General features: G+C 40.2%; 1 protein-coding gene across 1 annotated transcript in view; it reads left to right on the forward strand.

The window, feature by feature from the left end:
• Positions 1–18,756, forward strand: part of LOC131221167 (E3 ubiquitin-protein ligase RGLG4-like) — a 30,386-nt gene that overhangs the window by 7,872 nt on the left and 3,758 nt on the right. Inside the window, exons 2-7 of the mRNA XM_058216336.1 lie at positions 14,341–14,425; positions 14,527–14,667; positions 14,870–14,983; positions 15,931–16,028; positions 16,111–16,190; positions 16,927–17,032. Of these exons, the coding sequence (XP_058072319.1) occupies positions 14,341–14,425; positions 14,527–14,667; positions 14,870–14,983; positions 15,931–16,028; positions 16,111–16,190; positions 16,927–17,032 (624 nt within the window). The remainder of the gene's footprint in view (positions 1–14,340; positions 14,426–14,526; positions 14,668–14,869; positions 14,984–15,930; positions 16,029–16,110; positions 16,191–16,926; positions 17,033–18,756) is intronic.

Raw genomic sequence — 18,756 nt, forward strand, 5'->3', positions numbered from 1 at the left:
TTGTCAGGGATTAAAGAGCCAGGAGGAGGTTTCAAAATATACGGTTTCTTGGAGATCTCCATGAAGAAAGGCATTTTTCACATCCATCTGAGCGAATGACCATGAGCGAACAGAAGATATAGTCAGAAGAGTACGAATAGTTTTCATCTTGGCCACGGGAGCGAAAGTCTCATCATAATCAATTCTATATTCCTGTTTGTATCCCTGAGCGACAAGTCGAGCCTTGTATCAATCCAATGATCTATCAGACTTGAGCTTGACAGAATAAATCCATTTGCTACTAATTAGTTGTTGGTCAGCAGGTCAAGTGACAATGTCTCACGTATTATTATCATCCAATGCTGCAAGTTCTTCTGCTATATCCTTCTTCCAACAATTATGACTGGCTGCCTGAGAGTATGAAGTAGGAATAGAAATAGTATCCACAGTAGCATTCATGGCAGACGTAGCATATCAACCGATCAGATGCTCGATGTTCACAAGCGGAACAATGTATCGAGGTAGGTTCGGGATCTATAACAGGTACAGTAGGTTCGGGTTGAGTAATAGGTGGTGGATCTGTACGTGGTCGATGTGAGTAAACCTGCAACGGACAAGGGAGAGTACTTAACGCAAACGGAATTTCTAAGAAGGCAGTTAAACCAGTAGAGTTTGGAGTGTGCGGAGGAGGAAGAGATGAATGAAAGGTAATGTGTTTAAGAAAAACAACATGTCTTGAAACCCGAACACGACGAGAAACCGGATCATAACATCGAAAACCCTTCTGAGTTTTCCCAAATCCCAAGTACATACATTTGACTGGTTTTGGAGATAGTTTGTTACGTTCACATGAAGCTAGGTGAACATAACAGATACAATCAAAAACACGAAATGTGGAATATGCAGGTGGTAAGCCGATGAGAACAAAGTAAGGAGATTTACTATTCAGAACTTTGGTTAACATCCGGTTAATCAAGTAGACGGAATGTAACATGACTTCCACCTAGAAAGAACGAGGAACACTCATAGCTGTCATTGGGGTGTTGGCAGTTTCAACAATATGACGATTTTTTCGTTCAGCCACCCGGTTCTGTTGTGGAGTATCAAAACAGGTGGTTTGATGAATAATCCCATGCCCTTGAAGAAATGTACGAAAATTGGTTGAGAGATATTCCCCCCCCCGAGTCAGAGCGGAGAGTTTGAACTGGAACCCAAAATTGAGTCTTCACCATAGGGTGAAATAACTTGAATTTATCAAAAACCTGTGACTTCGATTGCAGAAAGTAAATCTAAGTGTAACGTGTGAAATCATCAATGAATATAACATGGTATCGTAATCCAGAGAGAGACATAATTGGTGAAGGACCCCAGACATCCGTATGCACATGTTAAACATAGAAGATGATTTTGTAGTACTTAGAAAAAAGGGAATACACTTACTTTTTGAAAGACAACAGGAAGAACAAGAATAATCCAAATCATTTTTATTAAGAGAAATATTCTCTAACATGCCAGATGAAATTAACTGAAGTAACCGATCGGAATGTGGATGACCCAGGCGAAAGTGCCACAGTTTTCACAATTTATTTGCCGAACAAATATCTGATGAAGATGGAGAAAAAAAAACAATAAGCCGGAGTGACAGATGGATCAAAATACAACACGTATAGACGACCATGCCGCCTACCCCTCCCAAGTACCTTCCTCGTTGCCAGATCCTACACAAAACAACAGTTGGGAAGAATTATTGGATGTGAGTTGACCAACTGAAATTAAATTGGAGGAGAGGTTAGGGACATAAAACACATCACAAAGGGTGAACTGGCGATGAGCAGAAGGAGAGAAAGTTAATGATCCAATGGACTAAATAGGTAGTCTAGTACCATTTGCAGTAGAAATAGCCTGATTGCTGGTGTAGGGTCGAATGTCACGAAGATGGGATACAACACCAGTCATATGATTAGAAGCACCCGAATCGAAGAACCATGGAGAAGATGGGGATATACCTGACATACCGGCCGCAGAGAGGGCCTGAACAATTTGCTGGAGCATTGCAGGAGTCAAAGGTGATGAAAGACCTTCAGCAGAAGATGCAGAATCACTAACAGACGGCTCGGAAGAAATAGTGGCAGTAGTAGCAGAAAGAGCACGACCACGACCGCCACGTCCACGGACTGAAGAAGATGCATATGCACGTGTACGGCAGTCCTAAATACCATGACCAGTTCGTCGACAATAAGCGCACCATTCTTTGCATTGAGCGACAACATGACCCACCTTGTTGCAGCCGCGACAAGTCAAAGGAGAGGAACCACGTGTTGGTGTAGTGGTGGACACAGCAAGCACCATATCAGATGATCCCGGAGTTGAGGAAGGAAGAGAGAGAACTTTCAGTCGTTGTTCCTCAGCCAATAGATCATTAATAACCGAATTCAATGAAGGAGTAGGGCTACGGTTCAAGAGAGCAGCCCGACAATGCTCGAATTCCGGACGCAGCTTCATAAGAAATTGGCGAACTTGCGCACTCTCACGCAGAGTTTGAAAAATCCTAAAGTCATGAGGAAATATTGGATCCATCAAGGCCATCTCAGTCCAAATTGTGACAATTTTAGAGTAAAATGATTGAATACTGTCGTCACCCTGAGTAAGGTTAACGAGATCTTGTTCTAGATGATATGACCGGGCCACATTACTTTGTTGATAAATTGTTTGAAGATGCTCCCGCATTACCTTAGTCGTGCGATGAGGTGTGAGGCCAACAACAATGGACCGATCGATCGAATCGAGAATCCAGGTAATAATCCGTTCATTGTTCATTTCCCAATCAGCCAATTTATCAGCATCTGTGGAAGTGGGAATAGTAACAGATCCATCAATTAGTCCCGACAAACCACGACCCTTGAGGAAGTTTTGAATATGGATGGCCCATAGCGAATAGTTGGCATGATCAAAACTACACCGTGAGGCCTCTATATGTGATGAGTTCTTGTCCATTGAATGGAATTAATGTAAAGCACGCAAAGAGTTGTAGCATAAGAATATTTTAGGTATACCGCACAGCAAGAGATACCCAAGGGGTAACGGTATCTGGATCTGGCAGAATAGGAACAACAACAGGAGCTCTGGATCTGGAAAATGTAGATCTGGATCTGGCAGAATAGCAATAGCAATAGTGGATCTGGATCTGGATAAGCGAGATCTGGTGCTGGATCGGGATAATCGAGATCTGGTGACGCAATAACAACAACAACAGATCTGGATGGGAGCAACAACAACAGGGGTTGCTGGAACTCGAACAGATCTAGCAATAAAGGTGACCGGGAGACGCTGGACGAGCAGAGGGGCGACGCTGGAAGAGCAGAGGGGCGATCGGACGAGTAGAGGGGTTGTCGGATGAGCAGGGGGTAGTTGGATCTGCAACAGGGGGCGGTCGGACGAGCAGGGGGTGGTCGGATCTGCAACAGGGGGTGCGGGACGAGCAACAGGGGGCGTTGGACGAGCAGAGGGATGGTCGGACGATGCAGCAGGTGTGGTCAGTCGACGCAGGGGTGGTCGGACGAGCAGGGATGGTGGCTGGACATAGTAGGGATGGTCGGATCTGATAGGTGGTGCCAGATTTGGATCGGTAAAGCTCTGATACCATGTAAACTGAGAAGAGCTAAAAGATTTTGTGCATTTGAGACAACCCAAAGGGGTTGAATATATAGAGATTACAACATCTATATAATGAAAGTAATAAAATCAGAATCCTCTACCTATGGAAATCAACTATACAAGGTATGTTAGCTATACAAGGTATATTTCAGTCTGTCTAACATCCCCTCTCAAACTAATGCAGGTCATTGACAAGTAATAGTTTGCCAACGAAAAATAAGTGACGTGCAGAAGTTAAGGACTTGGTGAGAATGTCTGCAATCTAATCATGGGATGCAACATATGGTAGAGAAATGAGCCCAGACTAAAATTTCTCGCGGATAAAGTGAAAGTCAACTTCAATATACTTTGTCCGTTCATGAAAAATCATGTTAAAGGCAATCTAAATGGCACTAAGATTATCAACATGGAGTGGAGTAGGATTCTGCACAAGAACGCCCAAGTTGGAAAGAAGTCCACGTAACCAAACAAGCTCACTACACGCAGCGGACATCACCCGATACTCGGCTTCTGTGCTTGATTTGGAAACAGTGACCTACTCCTTACACTTCCAAGAGATGAGAGAAGTGCCGAGAAAAACACAATAGCCAGTGGTAGATCTTCGTGTGAGAGCGCAACTAGCCCAATCAGCATCCGAATAAGCACGAACGTCCAGAGTCGCCGAGAAGAACAGTGATCGATCTAGAGTTCCATGTAGGTACCGTATGATGCGTATCACCGCAGTCATAGGAAGAGTCCGAGGAGCAAAAACAAATTGATTGATGACTTGGACAGCGTAGGCAATATCAGGACGAGTCATAGTTAAGTAAACTAGACTCCTAACCAAACGGTAGTATAAGTCGGGCTATGCAAGTAGATCACCATCGTTGCGGCCATAATGAATGTTAAGTTCTAAGGGAGTCTGAATTATTTTCTGATCTGTCAATGATACCAAAGCGAGAAGATCTTTGGCATATTTACGCTGGCTAATCAGGATCCCATGTTTAGAATGTGAAATTTCAAGCCCAAGAAAGTATGTGAGATGGCCGAGGTCTTTCATCTTGAAGGAGGATTGCAAAACTTCCTTTAAAGCCGAGATGCCAGTAATATCGCTACCATTCAGGAGGAGGTCGTCAACATACACCAGAACAATGACAATTCCGTGAGCAGTGGTGCGCAAAAATAAGGATGGGTCATGACCACTTTGAGTAAAGCCAGCACCTGTAACAACATCTTAAAAGCGTTGGAACCATGCCCGAGGTGCTTGTTTGAGGTCGTACAGGGCTTTCTTTAGGCGACATACCTTATTGTCAGGGATTAAAGAGCCGGGAGGAGGTTTCAAATATACGGTTTCTTGGAGATCTCCATGAAGAAAGGCATTTTTCACATCCATCTGAGCGAGTGACCATGAGCGAACAGAAGATATAATCAGAAGAGTATGAACAGTTTTCATCTTGGCCACGGGAGCGAAAGTCTCATCATAATCAATTATGTATTTCTGTTTGTATCCTTGAGCGACAAGTCTAGCCTTGTATCGATCCAATGATCCATCAGACTTGAGCTTGACAGAATAAATCTATTTGCTACCAATTAGCTGTTGGTCAGCAGGTCGAGTGAGAATGTCCCACGTATGATTATCATCCAATGCTGCAAGTTCTTCTGCCATAGCCTTCTTCCAACAATCATGAGTGGCTGCCTGAGAGTATGAAGTAGGAATAGAAACAATATCCACAGTAGCATTCATGGCAGACAGAGTATATCAACTGATCAGGCGCTCGATGTTCACGAATGGAACGACGTATCGAGGTAGGTTCGGGATCTGCAACAGGTACAATAGGTTCAAGTTGAGTAATAGGTGGTGGATCTGTACGTGGTCGACGTGAGTAAACCTGCAACGGACGAGGGAGAGTATTTGAGGCAAATGGAATTTCTGGAAAGGCAGTTAGACCAGGAGAATTTGGAGTGTGCGGAGGAGGAAGAGATGAATGAAAAGAAATGTGTTTAAGAAAAATAATACGTCTTGAAGCCTGAACACGACGAGAAACCGAATCATAACATCGAAAACCCTTCTGAGTTTTCCCAAATCCCAAGTACATACATTTGACTGATTTTGAAAATAGTTTGTTACGTTCACGTGAAGCTAGGTGAACATAACAGATACAACCAAAAACACAAAATGTGGAATATGCAGGAGGTAAGCTGGTGAGAACAAAGTAAGGAGATTTACTGTTCAGAACTTTGGTTGGCATCCGGTTAATCAAGTAGACGGAATGTAACATTGCTTCCGCCCAGAAAGAACGAGGAACACTCATAACTGTCATCAGTGTGTTGGCAGTTTTAACAATATAACGATTTTTTCATTCAGCCACCCCGTTCTGTTGTGGAGTATCAGAACAGGTGGTTTGATGAATAATCCCATGCCCTTGAAGAATTGTACGAAAATCGGTTGAGAGATATTCCCCCCTTGAGTCAAAGCGGAGAGTTTGAACTGGAACCCGAAATTGAGTCTCCACCATAGAGTGAAATAACTTGAATTTTTCAAAAACCTGTGACTTTGATTGCAGAAAGTAAATCGAAGTGTAACATGTGAAATCATCAATGAATATAACATAGTATCATAATCCAGAGAGAGACATAATTGGTGAAGGACCCTAGACATCCGTATGCACAAGTTCAAAAATAGAAGATGATTTTGTAGTACTTAGAGAAAAGGGAATACACTTACTTTTTGAAAGACAACAGGAAGAACAAGAATAATCCAAATCATTTTTATTAAGAGAAATATTCCCTAACATGCTGACAAAATTAACTAAAGTAAATGATCGACATGTGGATGACCCAGGCGAAAGTGTCATAGTTTCCACAATTTATTTGCCGAACAAATATCTGATGAAGATGGAGAAAAAAAAACAAAGAGCCGGAGTGACAGATGGATCAAAATCTAGCACGTACAGACAACCATGTTGCCTACCCCTCCCAAGTACCTTCCCCGTTGCCAGATCTTGTACAAAACAATAGTTGAGAAGAAATATGACTAAGCAGTTATTGGATGTGAGTTGACCAACTGAAATTAAATTGGAGGAGAGGTTTGGGACATGAAACACATCACGAAGGGTGAACTGGCGATGAGCAGAAGGAGAGAAAGTCAATGATCCAACAGACTGAATAGGTAGTCTAGTACCATTTACAGTAGAAATAGCCTGATTATCGGTGTAGGGTCGAATGTCACGAAGATTTGATACAGCACCAATCATATAATTAGAAGCACCCAAATCGAAGAACCATGGAGAAGATGGGGATATACCTGACATACTGGCTGCAAAGAGGTCCTGAACAATTTGCTGGAGCATTGCAGGAGTTAAAGGTGATGAAAAACCTTCAGCAGAAGATGCAAAATCACTAACAGACGGCTTGGAAGAAATAGTGGCAGTAATAACAGAAAGAACACGACCATGGCCACGACCACGACCACCACGTCCATGGCCGGAAGAAGATGCATATGCACGTATACGGCAGTCCTGAATACCATGACCAATTCGTCGACAATAAGCGCACCATTCTTTGTATTGAGTGACAACATGACCCACCTTGTTACAGCCGCGACAAGTCAAAGGAGAGGAGCTATGTGTTGGTGTAGTGGTGGACACAGCATGCACCATATCAGATGATCCCGGAGTTGAGGAAGGAAGAGAGAGAACTTTCAGTCGTTGTTCCTCAGCCAATAGATCATTAATAACCGAATTCAATGAAGGAGTAGGGCTACGGTTCAAGAGAGCAGCCTGACAATGCTCGAATTCCGGACGCAGCTTCATAAGAAATTGGCGAACTTGCGCACTCTCACGCATAGTTTAGAAAATCCTAAAGTCATGAGAAAATATTGGATCCATCAAGGCCATCTCAGTCCAAATTGTGACAATTTAGAGTAAAATGATTGAATACTGTCATCACCTTGAGTAAGGTTAACACGATCCTATTCCAAACGATATGACCGGGCCGCATTACTTTGTTGATAAATTGTCTGAAGATGCTCCCGCATTACATTAGTCGTGCGATGAGGTGTGAGGCCAACAGCAATGGACCGATCGATCGAATCGAGAATCCAGGTAATAATCCATTCATTGTTCATTTCCCAATCAGCCAATTTATCGGCATCTGTGGAAGTGGGAATAGTAACAAATCCATCAATTAGTCCCGACAAACCATGACCCTTGAGGAAGTTCTGAAAATGGGTGGACCATAGCGAATAGTTGGTACCATCAAAACTACACCGTGGGGCCTCTGTACGTGATGAGTTCTTGTCCATTGATCGGAAAATGTAGATCTGGATCTGGCAGAATAGCAACAGCAATAGTGGATCTGGATCTGGATAAGCGAGATCTGGAGCTAGATCGGGATAATCGAGATCTGGTGATGCAACAGCAACATCAACAGATCTGGATGGGAGCAACAGCAACAGGGGTTGTTGGAACTCGAATAGATCGAGCAATAGAGGTGACCGGGCATGCTGGACGAGCAGAGGGGTGATGCTGGACGAGCAGAGGGGTGATCGGACGAGTAGAGGGGTGGTCGGATCTACAACAGGGGGCGGTTAGACGAGCAGGGGGTGGTCGGATCTGCAACAAGGGGAGCGAGACAGCAACAGGGAGTGCTGGACGAGCAGAGGGATGGTCGGACGACGCAGCAGGGGTGGCCGAACGACGCAGGGGTGGTTGGACGAGCAGGGATGGTGGCTGGATGCAGCAGGGATGGTCGGATCTAACAGGTGATGCCGGATTTGGATCAGTGAAGCTCTGATACCATATAAACTGAGAGGAGCTGAAAGCTTTTGTGTATTTGAGACAGCCCAAAGGGGTTGAATATATAAAGATTACAACATTTATATAAGGAAAGTAATAAAATCGAAATCCTCTACCTATGGAAACCAACTATACAAGGTATGCTAGCTATACAAGGTATATTTCAGTCTGTCTAACATGGTTAACCATGAAATTTCATGATACTAGGTGCAACCAAATGCACCCTTTGTTGAGATGCAGATTGTGATAATTGGGGAGGGAAGAAAGATTGGTTAAGGACTGGTCCACCTGATTGGTGGCCTACCAAGTCTCCACCGTATCCATGGTGGATTCTGATTGGCCCCACCATATATCTTCCTAACCAATTGATCTGTACCCTACGGTAATTAGTGTGTCGTTGGCCATCTTAAGAAATGAAACATGTAAATAGACACAAACAAACATCCAAGAGGAAAACATAAGTACCTATGTTTGAACAAAGATGAAGAGAACAAAGTAAATAATAAAAAGAAATTCGTAGAAAATATTTCACCAATTCGCTTCTCAACATGAGATTCATGCGTCAACCCTTTCTTTCTTTAGGTTGTGTTTGTAGGGCTGTCAATGGGCTCATCCTATTAAAAAATTTGATTTTGCTTAGCCTGGCCTAGCTGATTGATGGCGCCATGAGTTTGGTAAAGGAAGTTTATCTCGAATTGAAAATTTCCGACACACTTTGTGCTAATTATATTTTGATATTTATAAAATTACAAGGGGAATTTTCTAGATTTACAAAGAGGATTTTCTCAATTAGGAGGATAGGATTTTGTCAGATTTTTGGCCATATATATGTTGTACATTTCAAGGTTTCCTTGTTTCTAGGGATTTGTGAGTTGTATGAGATATCACAGAATATGATATTGATGATGGTCTAATAACCTCTTGCAAACTGATGGGGAGATCACAGACCTTCAGTTTGCCTCTCAAGGTTTGGAATCATATTGAGGATAGCCTTTTGGTGAAGATGTCAGCAATCTGATCTAGAGATGATATATAATAAATGTTTAGATCCTTCATATGACTTTCCCCCTAATGTAATGGTAATCGACCTCAATATGTTAAGTTTGGGCATGGAAGACAGGGTTGGAGGCCAATGAAATAGCACTGATATTATCATACTAGATAGTCAGGGGAGAGTGTAGATAGAGATGAAGATCTTTGAGAAGAGTTTGAATCCAAATAAGCTCAGTAGTCGTATGGGCAAGGGACCAATACTCTTATTAGGTGCTAGATTGTTCAACGGCCTATTGTTTCTTGGAACTCCAGAAAACAATACTAGCCCCTAGATGGACACAAAAATGGATTTGCGGTCATAAGGGCTACCAACCCAATCGGCGTCTGAGTATGCTTGTAAATCAAGGGCACTTGATGAGATGTGAATGCTATGAGTAAGTGTGCCTTCTATATACCGGAGAATACACTTCATAGCTATTAAGTGGTCCTCAATAGGTTGATGCATAAATTGACAAACCTGGTTGACTACATAGGAGAGATCCAACTGAGTCATGAAGAGGAGGTGTATTTTCCTACACAAATTTTTGGAGAGCACCGACTACACCGTGATATTCAATAACATCATGAAGAGGAGGTGCATTTTCCTACACAAATTTTTGTTTTCTTATACCTAGAGAGGGGTAAGTTTTTATCCCAACATAGATGTTTGTGTGAGGAGTTCCATAGAATATTTGTTTTAAGAGAGGAAAATGCCATTGTGATCTCGAAAGACTTGAAGGCCAAGAAAGTAATGGAGAAGGCCTAAGTCCTTCATAGAAAACATATTCCCCAATGATAAAATGACGGATGGGAGAGAGGATGAATCACTACTTGTAATGATGTAGTCATCAACATATATCAAGAGAACAATGCTGTGTGAATTTGTCTAACGAATAAAAAGATGCGTATCTGCCTGGGATCCATTGAAGCTCAATTCTAATAAATAGTTTGTGAAGCTATCAAATCAAGCTCGTGGGGCCTGTCTGAGGCCATAGATGGATTTGTGTAGGCGTGTGTGTGTGTGTGTGTGTGTGAGAGAGAGAGAGAGAGAGAGAGAGAGAGAGAGAGAGCATTTAGCTTTAAGAATTACAATAGGAAGATCAGGTGAGGCTAAAGCATCGTTAGGCTTTGCAAGCAAGTTGTCAGATGGTGTAGAGCTATGAGTCTTAAAAGTCTCCCGCTCATGTCCAAAATTGGAAGAGGAAGCAAAGAGACCTACTCTGGTCCCAAAGTAGGCAACATCCTTAAAGAACGTAACACTTTAATGATACATTCACGCCTAGTAATGTGACAATAATATTTATGCCTTTCGTGAGGACTAGAGTAAACCTAGAAACAAACAACAAATGGAACAAAACATGGGTTTGTCCTGTGAAGGACTAACAACATTGACGAAAAACACACACCCAAACATTTTGGGAGGTATGATCAATAAGGGAGAACTAGCTTTCAAAATTTGAAGATGATAACTATTGCCCAGAGTCTAAGATGTTATACGATTTATCATATGCGTGTCAGTAAGAACGGCCTCACCTAGTAGGCTTTAGAAATGGTAATCTTGAAACCACCAAAGGAGGAATGTAGGGATCAGGGGAGTGTTTATGGGTAGCTGCATTTTTGGATGATGGACTATGATTTTATGTTAGATTATCAACACATGGTCATTGGATTGTTGGAAATAAATTTAATGAAGGATCAAAGTGTGTAAGTGATGACATTCTAGACTTTCATTGGAAGCCAAACCCAAACACTTTCCAAGATTGGTTGCTCTCGCACGAAGACTACTTTGATTGTGATGAAGAAGCAAAGAGTAAAGGTTTCTGAAGATGGAACTACAAGGCGATTTCCTATTTGGTGACACCATGCGGATGGCTTCTTATATGGCCATAGGCAACCCTTTATGAGGCATTGGGGGAGATGAAACAAAATGAATCTTTGTCTTGATTATGCAAAACTCATCTTTGATGAACTTATCCTACTTCAGCAAGGGATTTTAGTATGGGAAGAGTATGAAATAATTTACAATTTGATGATTAAAAGTGACATTTAGGAAAGTCAATGCCAATCATCTAGCGAGATTGCATTACATGGGTCTTAAGTCTGATCATAGAAGGAGATGTTTTTGACATGGTCTTACAGTGTTGAGGAGTCATTTCAACTTGTTTTAAATATCAAACACAACAAATGTGAGTGACCTATGGATGGAGGTGGCAAGAAAAGACTCGATGGCCTATGGTCTAACTGAAGGTCTGGCCCTTGATAGAGTTGAATGACATAACAGGATTCATTTAGCATATCCCAATTAATTGGGATAAGGCTCAGATGATGATGAACAAATGTGAGTGATGATCCATATAGTTGTAGCTATCTCTACTTATCATCAACGGCCTATCTATTAGATGGAGATGAAAATGGCTTCTTGCATGGCAATCTGTAAGAGACCGAAGCATCCTCTTGTATATTATCATAACTGGTTTTTGGTTTCTTGGTTTTAGAAGTCTTTATCTTAGTTAAAATAGGCTCCAGACGCATGGTTTGAGTGATTCTGGCAAGTTACTCGAAGTGTACACTCTGAACTACAATGATTACTTCTTGTTTATACTGTTTAGAGTAGTTCATATTATTGTGCTACTCCTATATGTGAATGGCATCCTCTTTACTGGAGATGACACTACTGATATCCAACAGTTGAAGAAATTTCTTAGTGGCTCTTTCAAGATGAAGGATCCATGATCTCTTACATACCTTCTTGGTTTAGAGGTCACTTATTCTCCAGATGGATAACTGATACCTTAGATCTTACCAGAATAGCCAAATTAACAATGACAAGCATTTTGACACACCCAATGAGAATATTTAATACAAAAAAGATGACGGAGAGAAACTATAAGAGCTGGCATATTACCAACAGCTTATCGACAATTCTTATCTACCTCACAATGATTTGTCCTGATATATCTCATGCTGTTGAAGTTGTGAGCTACTTTTTACAGCTCCTTGCCATATCCATCATAGTGCTATCCATTGTATAGTTCATCACCTTCAGGGCATGACTCATAGAGGACTCTTCTTTTCCTCTAGCTCTCTCCTTCTATGAGTGTATTCTAACATTGATTGAGCGAAGATGCCCACATACACGTTGCTTGACCTTAGGCTAGTGTTTCTTTTTTGGAGGTTCACTTTTCTCCTAGAAATGTAAGAAGCAATGCACTATTTCTAAGTCCCGTGAAGGAGAAGAATATGAAGCAGTGCCTTCAGTCTATAGTGAGATCATGTTGGTAAAGGGTTAATGACCTGAATATCCATCTTTGAACTCCTATGCCATCCTCTGGTGTCAACATCAGGGCCTTCAATGTTGCTTCTAATCTGGTTTTCCATGAACGTGTAGAGCATATTGAATGCTATTGTTATTTGAATGGAGAAAATATTTAGCATGTGAAGTGACTCTGCCCTGTGTTGCATCTCAATAGGCAGTGCCTTGGGTCCAACATGATTATTTTATCAACAAACTGATGCTATTCATCCTCTTCAATTTTGAGCACGAGTGTAGAGACATGTAGGCACATGATTCCCACTCCTCAAGTGGACCTTAGAGAGATGTTAGTGTGCATATAGGGGTAAACTTGTGATTCTACTCTGAAAGAGGGATTTCCCTATATCGTTTAAAATCCTACTTTCTCATGTTCAGTTAAATATAGAGTACTTATTCTGCGAGCCACTAAAAGTAGCTACTCAAGACTTTCCTAATTTAAAACAAGTAACCCTAGAACACTCACTACAATGCAATAATGAAAGCTTTGTTTAAATTGGGACCTTTCAAAAAGTATATCCACAAATTACATACTGACTGCACTCCTCTAAAGTCTTTCATTGTATACTGACCATTTTCTCAATATCTTCAAAACCTTTTCGTAGATCCGACTTTTTCCTTTTTCTTTCTTTTCCATAGAGAAATCAGTTGAATTTCCAACAGAAGTTATGATCCGTGTCTGAAACTCATAAAGATATAGGCGATCAATCATATGTTTGAAACATAAACACCCAAAACTAATTGATCATGAAATGTTAAGGCCCTTTGTAAAATCACCATTCACAAAGAAGATGTACCCACTAATTACCTTGTCTCTCGCCTTGCGAAAATTATGCTCTTGGCTTTGTTTCATGCCAAAGTGTGCTTTCACCACTATTTCCTGACTGAATGATCTGACTATAGCAGCAACTATGCTGAACATTAAATTCAATAGCATGACTCACAAACACATCTCACGTTGTTTATGAACACACATCTGATCAATCTAGATCCATACGATCATGTTGTTTCCAAAGGCCTCCCTTTAGACCATGCTGTTTGATATTAATTGTTGGAAACTTATCTATTGTTTAAAAGAAACAAAAGAAATCTTCAACATGCTTCTTGAACATGCATTAAAATTCATATACCCATAATATATAGAAAATCACACTAACTCAATTCATTAGAAATATGAAATCTCATGCATAAACTAAGAGAGGAGCTGATAACTATAAAAATCACACTAACTTGCTTTTCATTTACAAAAGTAGCTCATCTGATACTCATCATGACTACACTATACCTAGATACCTCAATAAAATATGGTACATGATGACTACACATGACTACACTACACCAATGTATCTGATACCTAGTTAATTGCAGTTAAAAGCATCTTGAACTAATTCTTCCAATCATGGCACCATCTTAAACCCATGTCTATTTGATTCTCTCTCTTTTCACTTTTTTTTGTGTTCATATTTTGAACTGACTCTAACAAACTGCATTAACTTTTACCATTGCAAAGAGTTTTGGTGATTTATAAGTACATTTTCATCTCAAAACATAAGCCTTGCAAAGTCCTGACTGGGCATTTGGTTTTTATAGGTTACAGTTGCCTTGAGAGAAGCAGGGCTAGAATCATCAAACCTTATACTTGGAATAGATTTCACTAAAAGCAATGAGTGGACAGGTTTGTGAAAGTTCTCACAATTCTTATTTAGCAGGACTTGGGATCTTGTTTTCTATGCAGTTAGCATACTTGAAATCCTTGCATTATTTTCCTCATTGAAGGTAAACATTCATTCAGAAACCAGAGCCTGCATGCGATTGGTGCCACACCCAATCCATATGAAGAAGCCATAACTATTATTGGAAAGGCATTGGCTCCCTTTGACGAAGACAATTTAATTCCTTGTTTCGGGTTTGGTGATGGTTAGTCATCCTTTCTCATTCTTTGGAAGAACTATAAGAAAGTTCATATACCATATTGCTTTCATTTATTTCTTCTCCTTTCTCTTTCTTGATCAATGATCAAACTGTATTAAAGATAAAGATTACAAGCAAGAAGGAGATATATGCTTTGTAGTGTGTTACTAGGTGCATAGTTTTTTCTTAATTATTTTGCACATAGCAGCAACCACGCATGATCAAATGGTGTTCAGCTTCCACACTGATCATACACCTTGCCATGGCTTTGAAGAAGTTTTGGCCTGCTATCAGCGGATTGTTCCAAACTTGAAATTGTCAGGTTGGCTTTTTCTTCTTTTCCTCCATTCTTTTTCTTTCCTCATCAAAATCATTTGTAAAGTAGAAAAGGTAGTTTCTAATTTTATTGTGTTAAAACCTTGATGCTGTTATGGTTTTTCTGCTAAATAGAGTTGCCACTATCATCTCAGAATGCTATTAAGTCCTTGAGAATTCCTAGATTATTGTTACCACTTTGTGGTAGACCAGGTGTTACACTTATTAATTCTAGGCCATTCATCTGGTAGGCCCTACTACTGACCACCCATGAAAAACAAAACACAACAAACACCTGGAAGGGACAGGAAATCTTGTCTGTTGGTTTGTTGGGCTTTGGATGGACAAGGAAGGTGCAATGGTCTGTATTAGAAAGGGGGAAGTTTGTTAACTACCTGCCAATATTTTTTCAGTTATGAGTGGCTTTTATACTATGGACCATCCATACTCGTGCCAACCAATTGGACAGTCAGGATTCACTCACTGAACAGCCACATTCACTGTATGGCAATGGACCATGAGTTTTGTTCATTGCACAATGGGAAAGTTCCTATGGATATACACATTGAATGCTGAAATACTTCCCTTCCTATGAAACTAAATGCTATTTTATCAGGTACGGATTTGTATGTGAGATGATTTTCTTGGACAGTTTTTTAACTGAATTCTTAATATGCTGACCTTTTTTTTTCCTTCTATTTGTCTTCGATAAATTCTCACTATTCGATGATACACAAAATTCATTTATTTGTTTGGGTTTTATTTTTTCACATTTCAAATAAGTCAGCACCTACAAGTGTCCATATCTTCCAATAGACATGTATAGATCTCCCCTGATGATGGGAATGCCCGAAAGTTTCAAATGTTATAAAAATTGGATGATGTTGATTCTTTACTTTGCACATGTTTCTGTCCTTAAAATAATTGTTACATGATCTCTTGTACTTCTGGAAGGGCCCACTTCTTTTGGACCAATAATTGAGGCTGCAATCGACATCGTTGAGAGCCATCATGGGCAATATCATGTGCTGGTTATCGTTGCAGATGGGCAGGTCATTTCCAAAAGACTAATCTCTATTTCTAGATACTCTTATCATTTACAGCAATCTGATGTATACCTTTTGAATTATAAAGGTCACCAGAAGCATTGATACAGAGGATGGAAAACTCAGCCCACAGGAGAAGAGCACGATTGATGCAATAGTCGCTGCAAGGTATATCCCTATACTTCTTGGACACATCCAATACTCTATATGTTTCTATTGTATTGTATCAGAAAGAAGAAGAAGAAGATAATATTCTCAATAAATATTTGTATTGCAATACAAACATTAGTATCATATCCCTACATGAATTTATCGTTTTACATCCCAATACTCTAAACCTTGTTATTATGCATCATAGTTTAAAACCACGAAAACTCAATTCGACTCAAAACCTAGTCAATTGAGTTGACTCGAAAACTTGGGTGCGTTTCTTGAGAACGTGTACTAGTTTTCCTAAGCTTTTTCAGTATTATTTAATATTTAAAAAGTACAAATAATATATAAATAATGTCGAGTTGTGCCGAATAGAGTTGAGTTTTATTGAGCTTTGTCGAGTTCGTTCCTGTTTTTTGTTGAGTTGTGCCAAGTTTTTCTCATGTTTCGATCAGTTCATGACCAGATTGAGTTTTTTCTGGAGTCTTGATGAAATCTGGTTGAGTAGAGTTGACTTGGGTGAGTTGGGTCGAGTTTTGTTTTGTTTTTTTTGTTTTTTTGTTTTTTTTTTTCCCCGAGCTTCTAAATGATGTTATGCATAGGTAGCATGGAATGCGAATATACCTATGTAAATATCTTGTTCTTGTTAGCAAGAGAGCTAATTCCTTCTAAGTTCGCTAGTTTTCATGCAATCCATAGTTACAGAAAGCCTTGAGACTTATTTTATTTCTCTGTTTTTTTCCATGACCAGTTCTTATCCTTTATCAATTGTGCTCATTGGAGTTGGTGATGGACCCTGGGATGACATGAGGGGTTTTGATGACAAGATCCCTGCACGTGTATTCGACAATTTTCAGGTACTACATGTCTCAACTGATGTGTCTAAAAGGAATAAAATCATGAGCTTTGCAAGTCCAAACTCATTTACAAACATGTAAGATCCATGTTGTCCATCAGATGGGTCCCGTCATGCAGATTCCTTCAACTGAACACATGCCCATTCACTGATCTTTGATTTGATGGTCTCTATGGTAGATGGGAGATGACCAAAAATTCTGCTGGATTGGAAGATCCTAGCCCTTCAATTACTGGTCCAGAATAGATGGCTAAGAGAAAGATACAACAATGGTCTGCAAAAGGCCAGAAATTTGATGTCCAGGATCTTCCAACTTGGCAGATCAGTTGGGCATATTTGTGTCCATGATAGGACTCAATAAATCAATAGTCTCGGATTACTAAATCATGGATTCCACTTCATTGGACTAGCTACATCAGCACACTAAACATGTCCCTATGCATCACTGCTCTATAATTCCACCTATAAAATGCAAATCTGTGAAAATATACTTGGGGTGTGTTTGGATTGACCCACATTGTTCATTTCTACTTAAGTCTGCATGTTGATCACCTCTCCCAAAGTTGATCAGACATGTCATCCCAAAAAATCCGAACTGTTGCTCAAACTTATCATCACGAAAAAACCATTCCAATGAAATTTCAGGCCTGTTGGATACAGAGGTGGGCCATAATCTTAAGCTTATTCCCAACTGTTGGTATTCTTACGACAGGTACTGACATGCGCTGTCGGGAGGAAAATGCATTAAAATGCATTTTTAGTGGCCCCAAAACACACCCTTAGCTGATGAGCATCATATAATTTATTGTGCATGTTATGTCCTTGGCCAAATTCTAGGTGTGCATGTACATGCATGATACATGAAAATAGTAGTGTATGTGAATTACTAGCAAAACACCCTTTTTTTTTCCTTTTTCTTTTATTTAGGGTGTGTCTTTCTTTCTTTCATGAAAATAGCAGAACAAGGAAGAAATCATGGAAATCACATTTTCCCACAAGAGTGAAATTTTCAGGACATGAATAAAAATGAAACGCATGAATGCTATTGGGTTCCACAGTTGAATTTTGTTGGAAAGGCAATTTTTCTTTCTACTGTTTGATATGGTATTTAAGGGGGGGAAATCAAACCGGGTGATAGAGCAACGTTGAAAAGAAACCTTCTCCTAGATATGTAGGATCTTCTGAAGTAGAATTTTTAAGGGCTTCCACTATCATGGGGCCTATCAATTTGACAGTTTGATCTGACACCAATGCTCTCCACTTTCATGAGCACACGATGGTTGATAACAGAAGGACTGTGTTGGAAGGTTATGATCTTCCAAATTGGATAATTTGAAGTGGTCAGCTATCCATGGTGGGGCTTGTTAAGTGAATAGTTTGGATCCAATAGCCATTGGCCTCACTTGCATGAACACTCAGCAACAGTTGATAATTGACGCCATGTATTAGAAGGTGAAGAGCTTCTGAATTGAATAATTCGAGGAGGTCAGATGTTCATGGTGGGGCTTGGTAAACAAATGGTTATGATTCAATATCCATGGGCCTCACCAAAAAGAAAAAGAAAAACAATTAATAATATAAATTAACAATTGGAAGGGTGGGATCTTCCAAATTGGATCATTTTGAGGAGGTTGGCTGTCTAGGGTGGCACTTACCAAGAAAATGTTTTGGATCCAATAAATGTTGATGAACTTGCAATATGTTTGGCTTGTCCAATCATTGAAC

The sequence above is a fragment of the Magnolia sinica genome, chromosome 12 (genome assembly GCF_029962835.1).
Source record: "Magnolia sinica isolate HGM2019 chromosome 12, MsV1, whole genome shotgun sequence".
NCBI classification, from domain to species: Eukaryota; Viridiplantae; Streptophyta; class Magnoliopsida; order Magnoliales; family Magnoliaceae; genus Magnolia; species Magnolia sinica.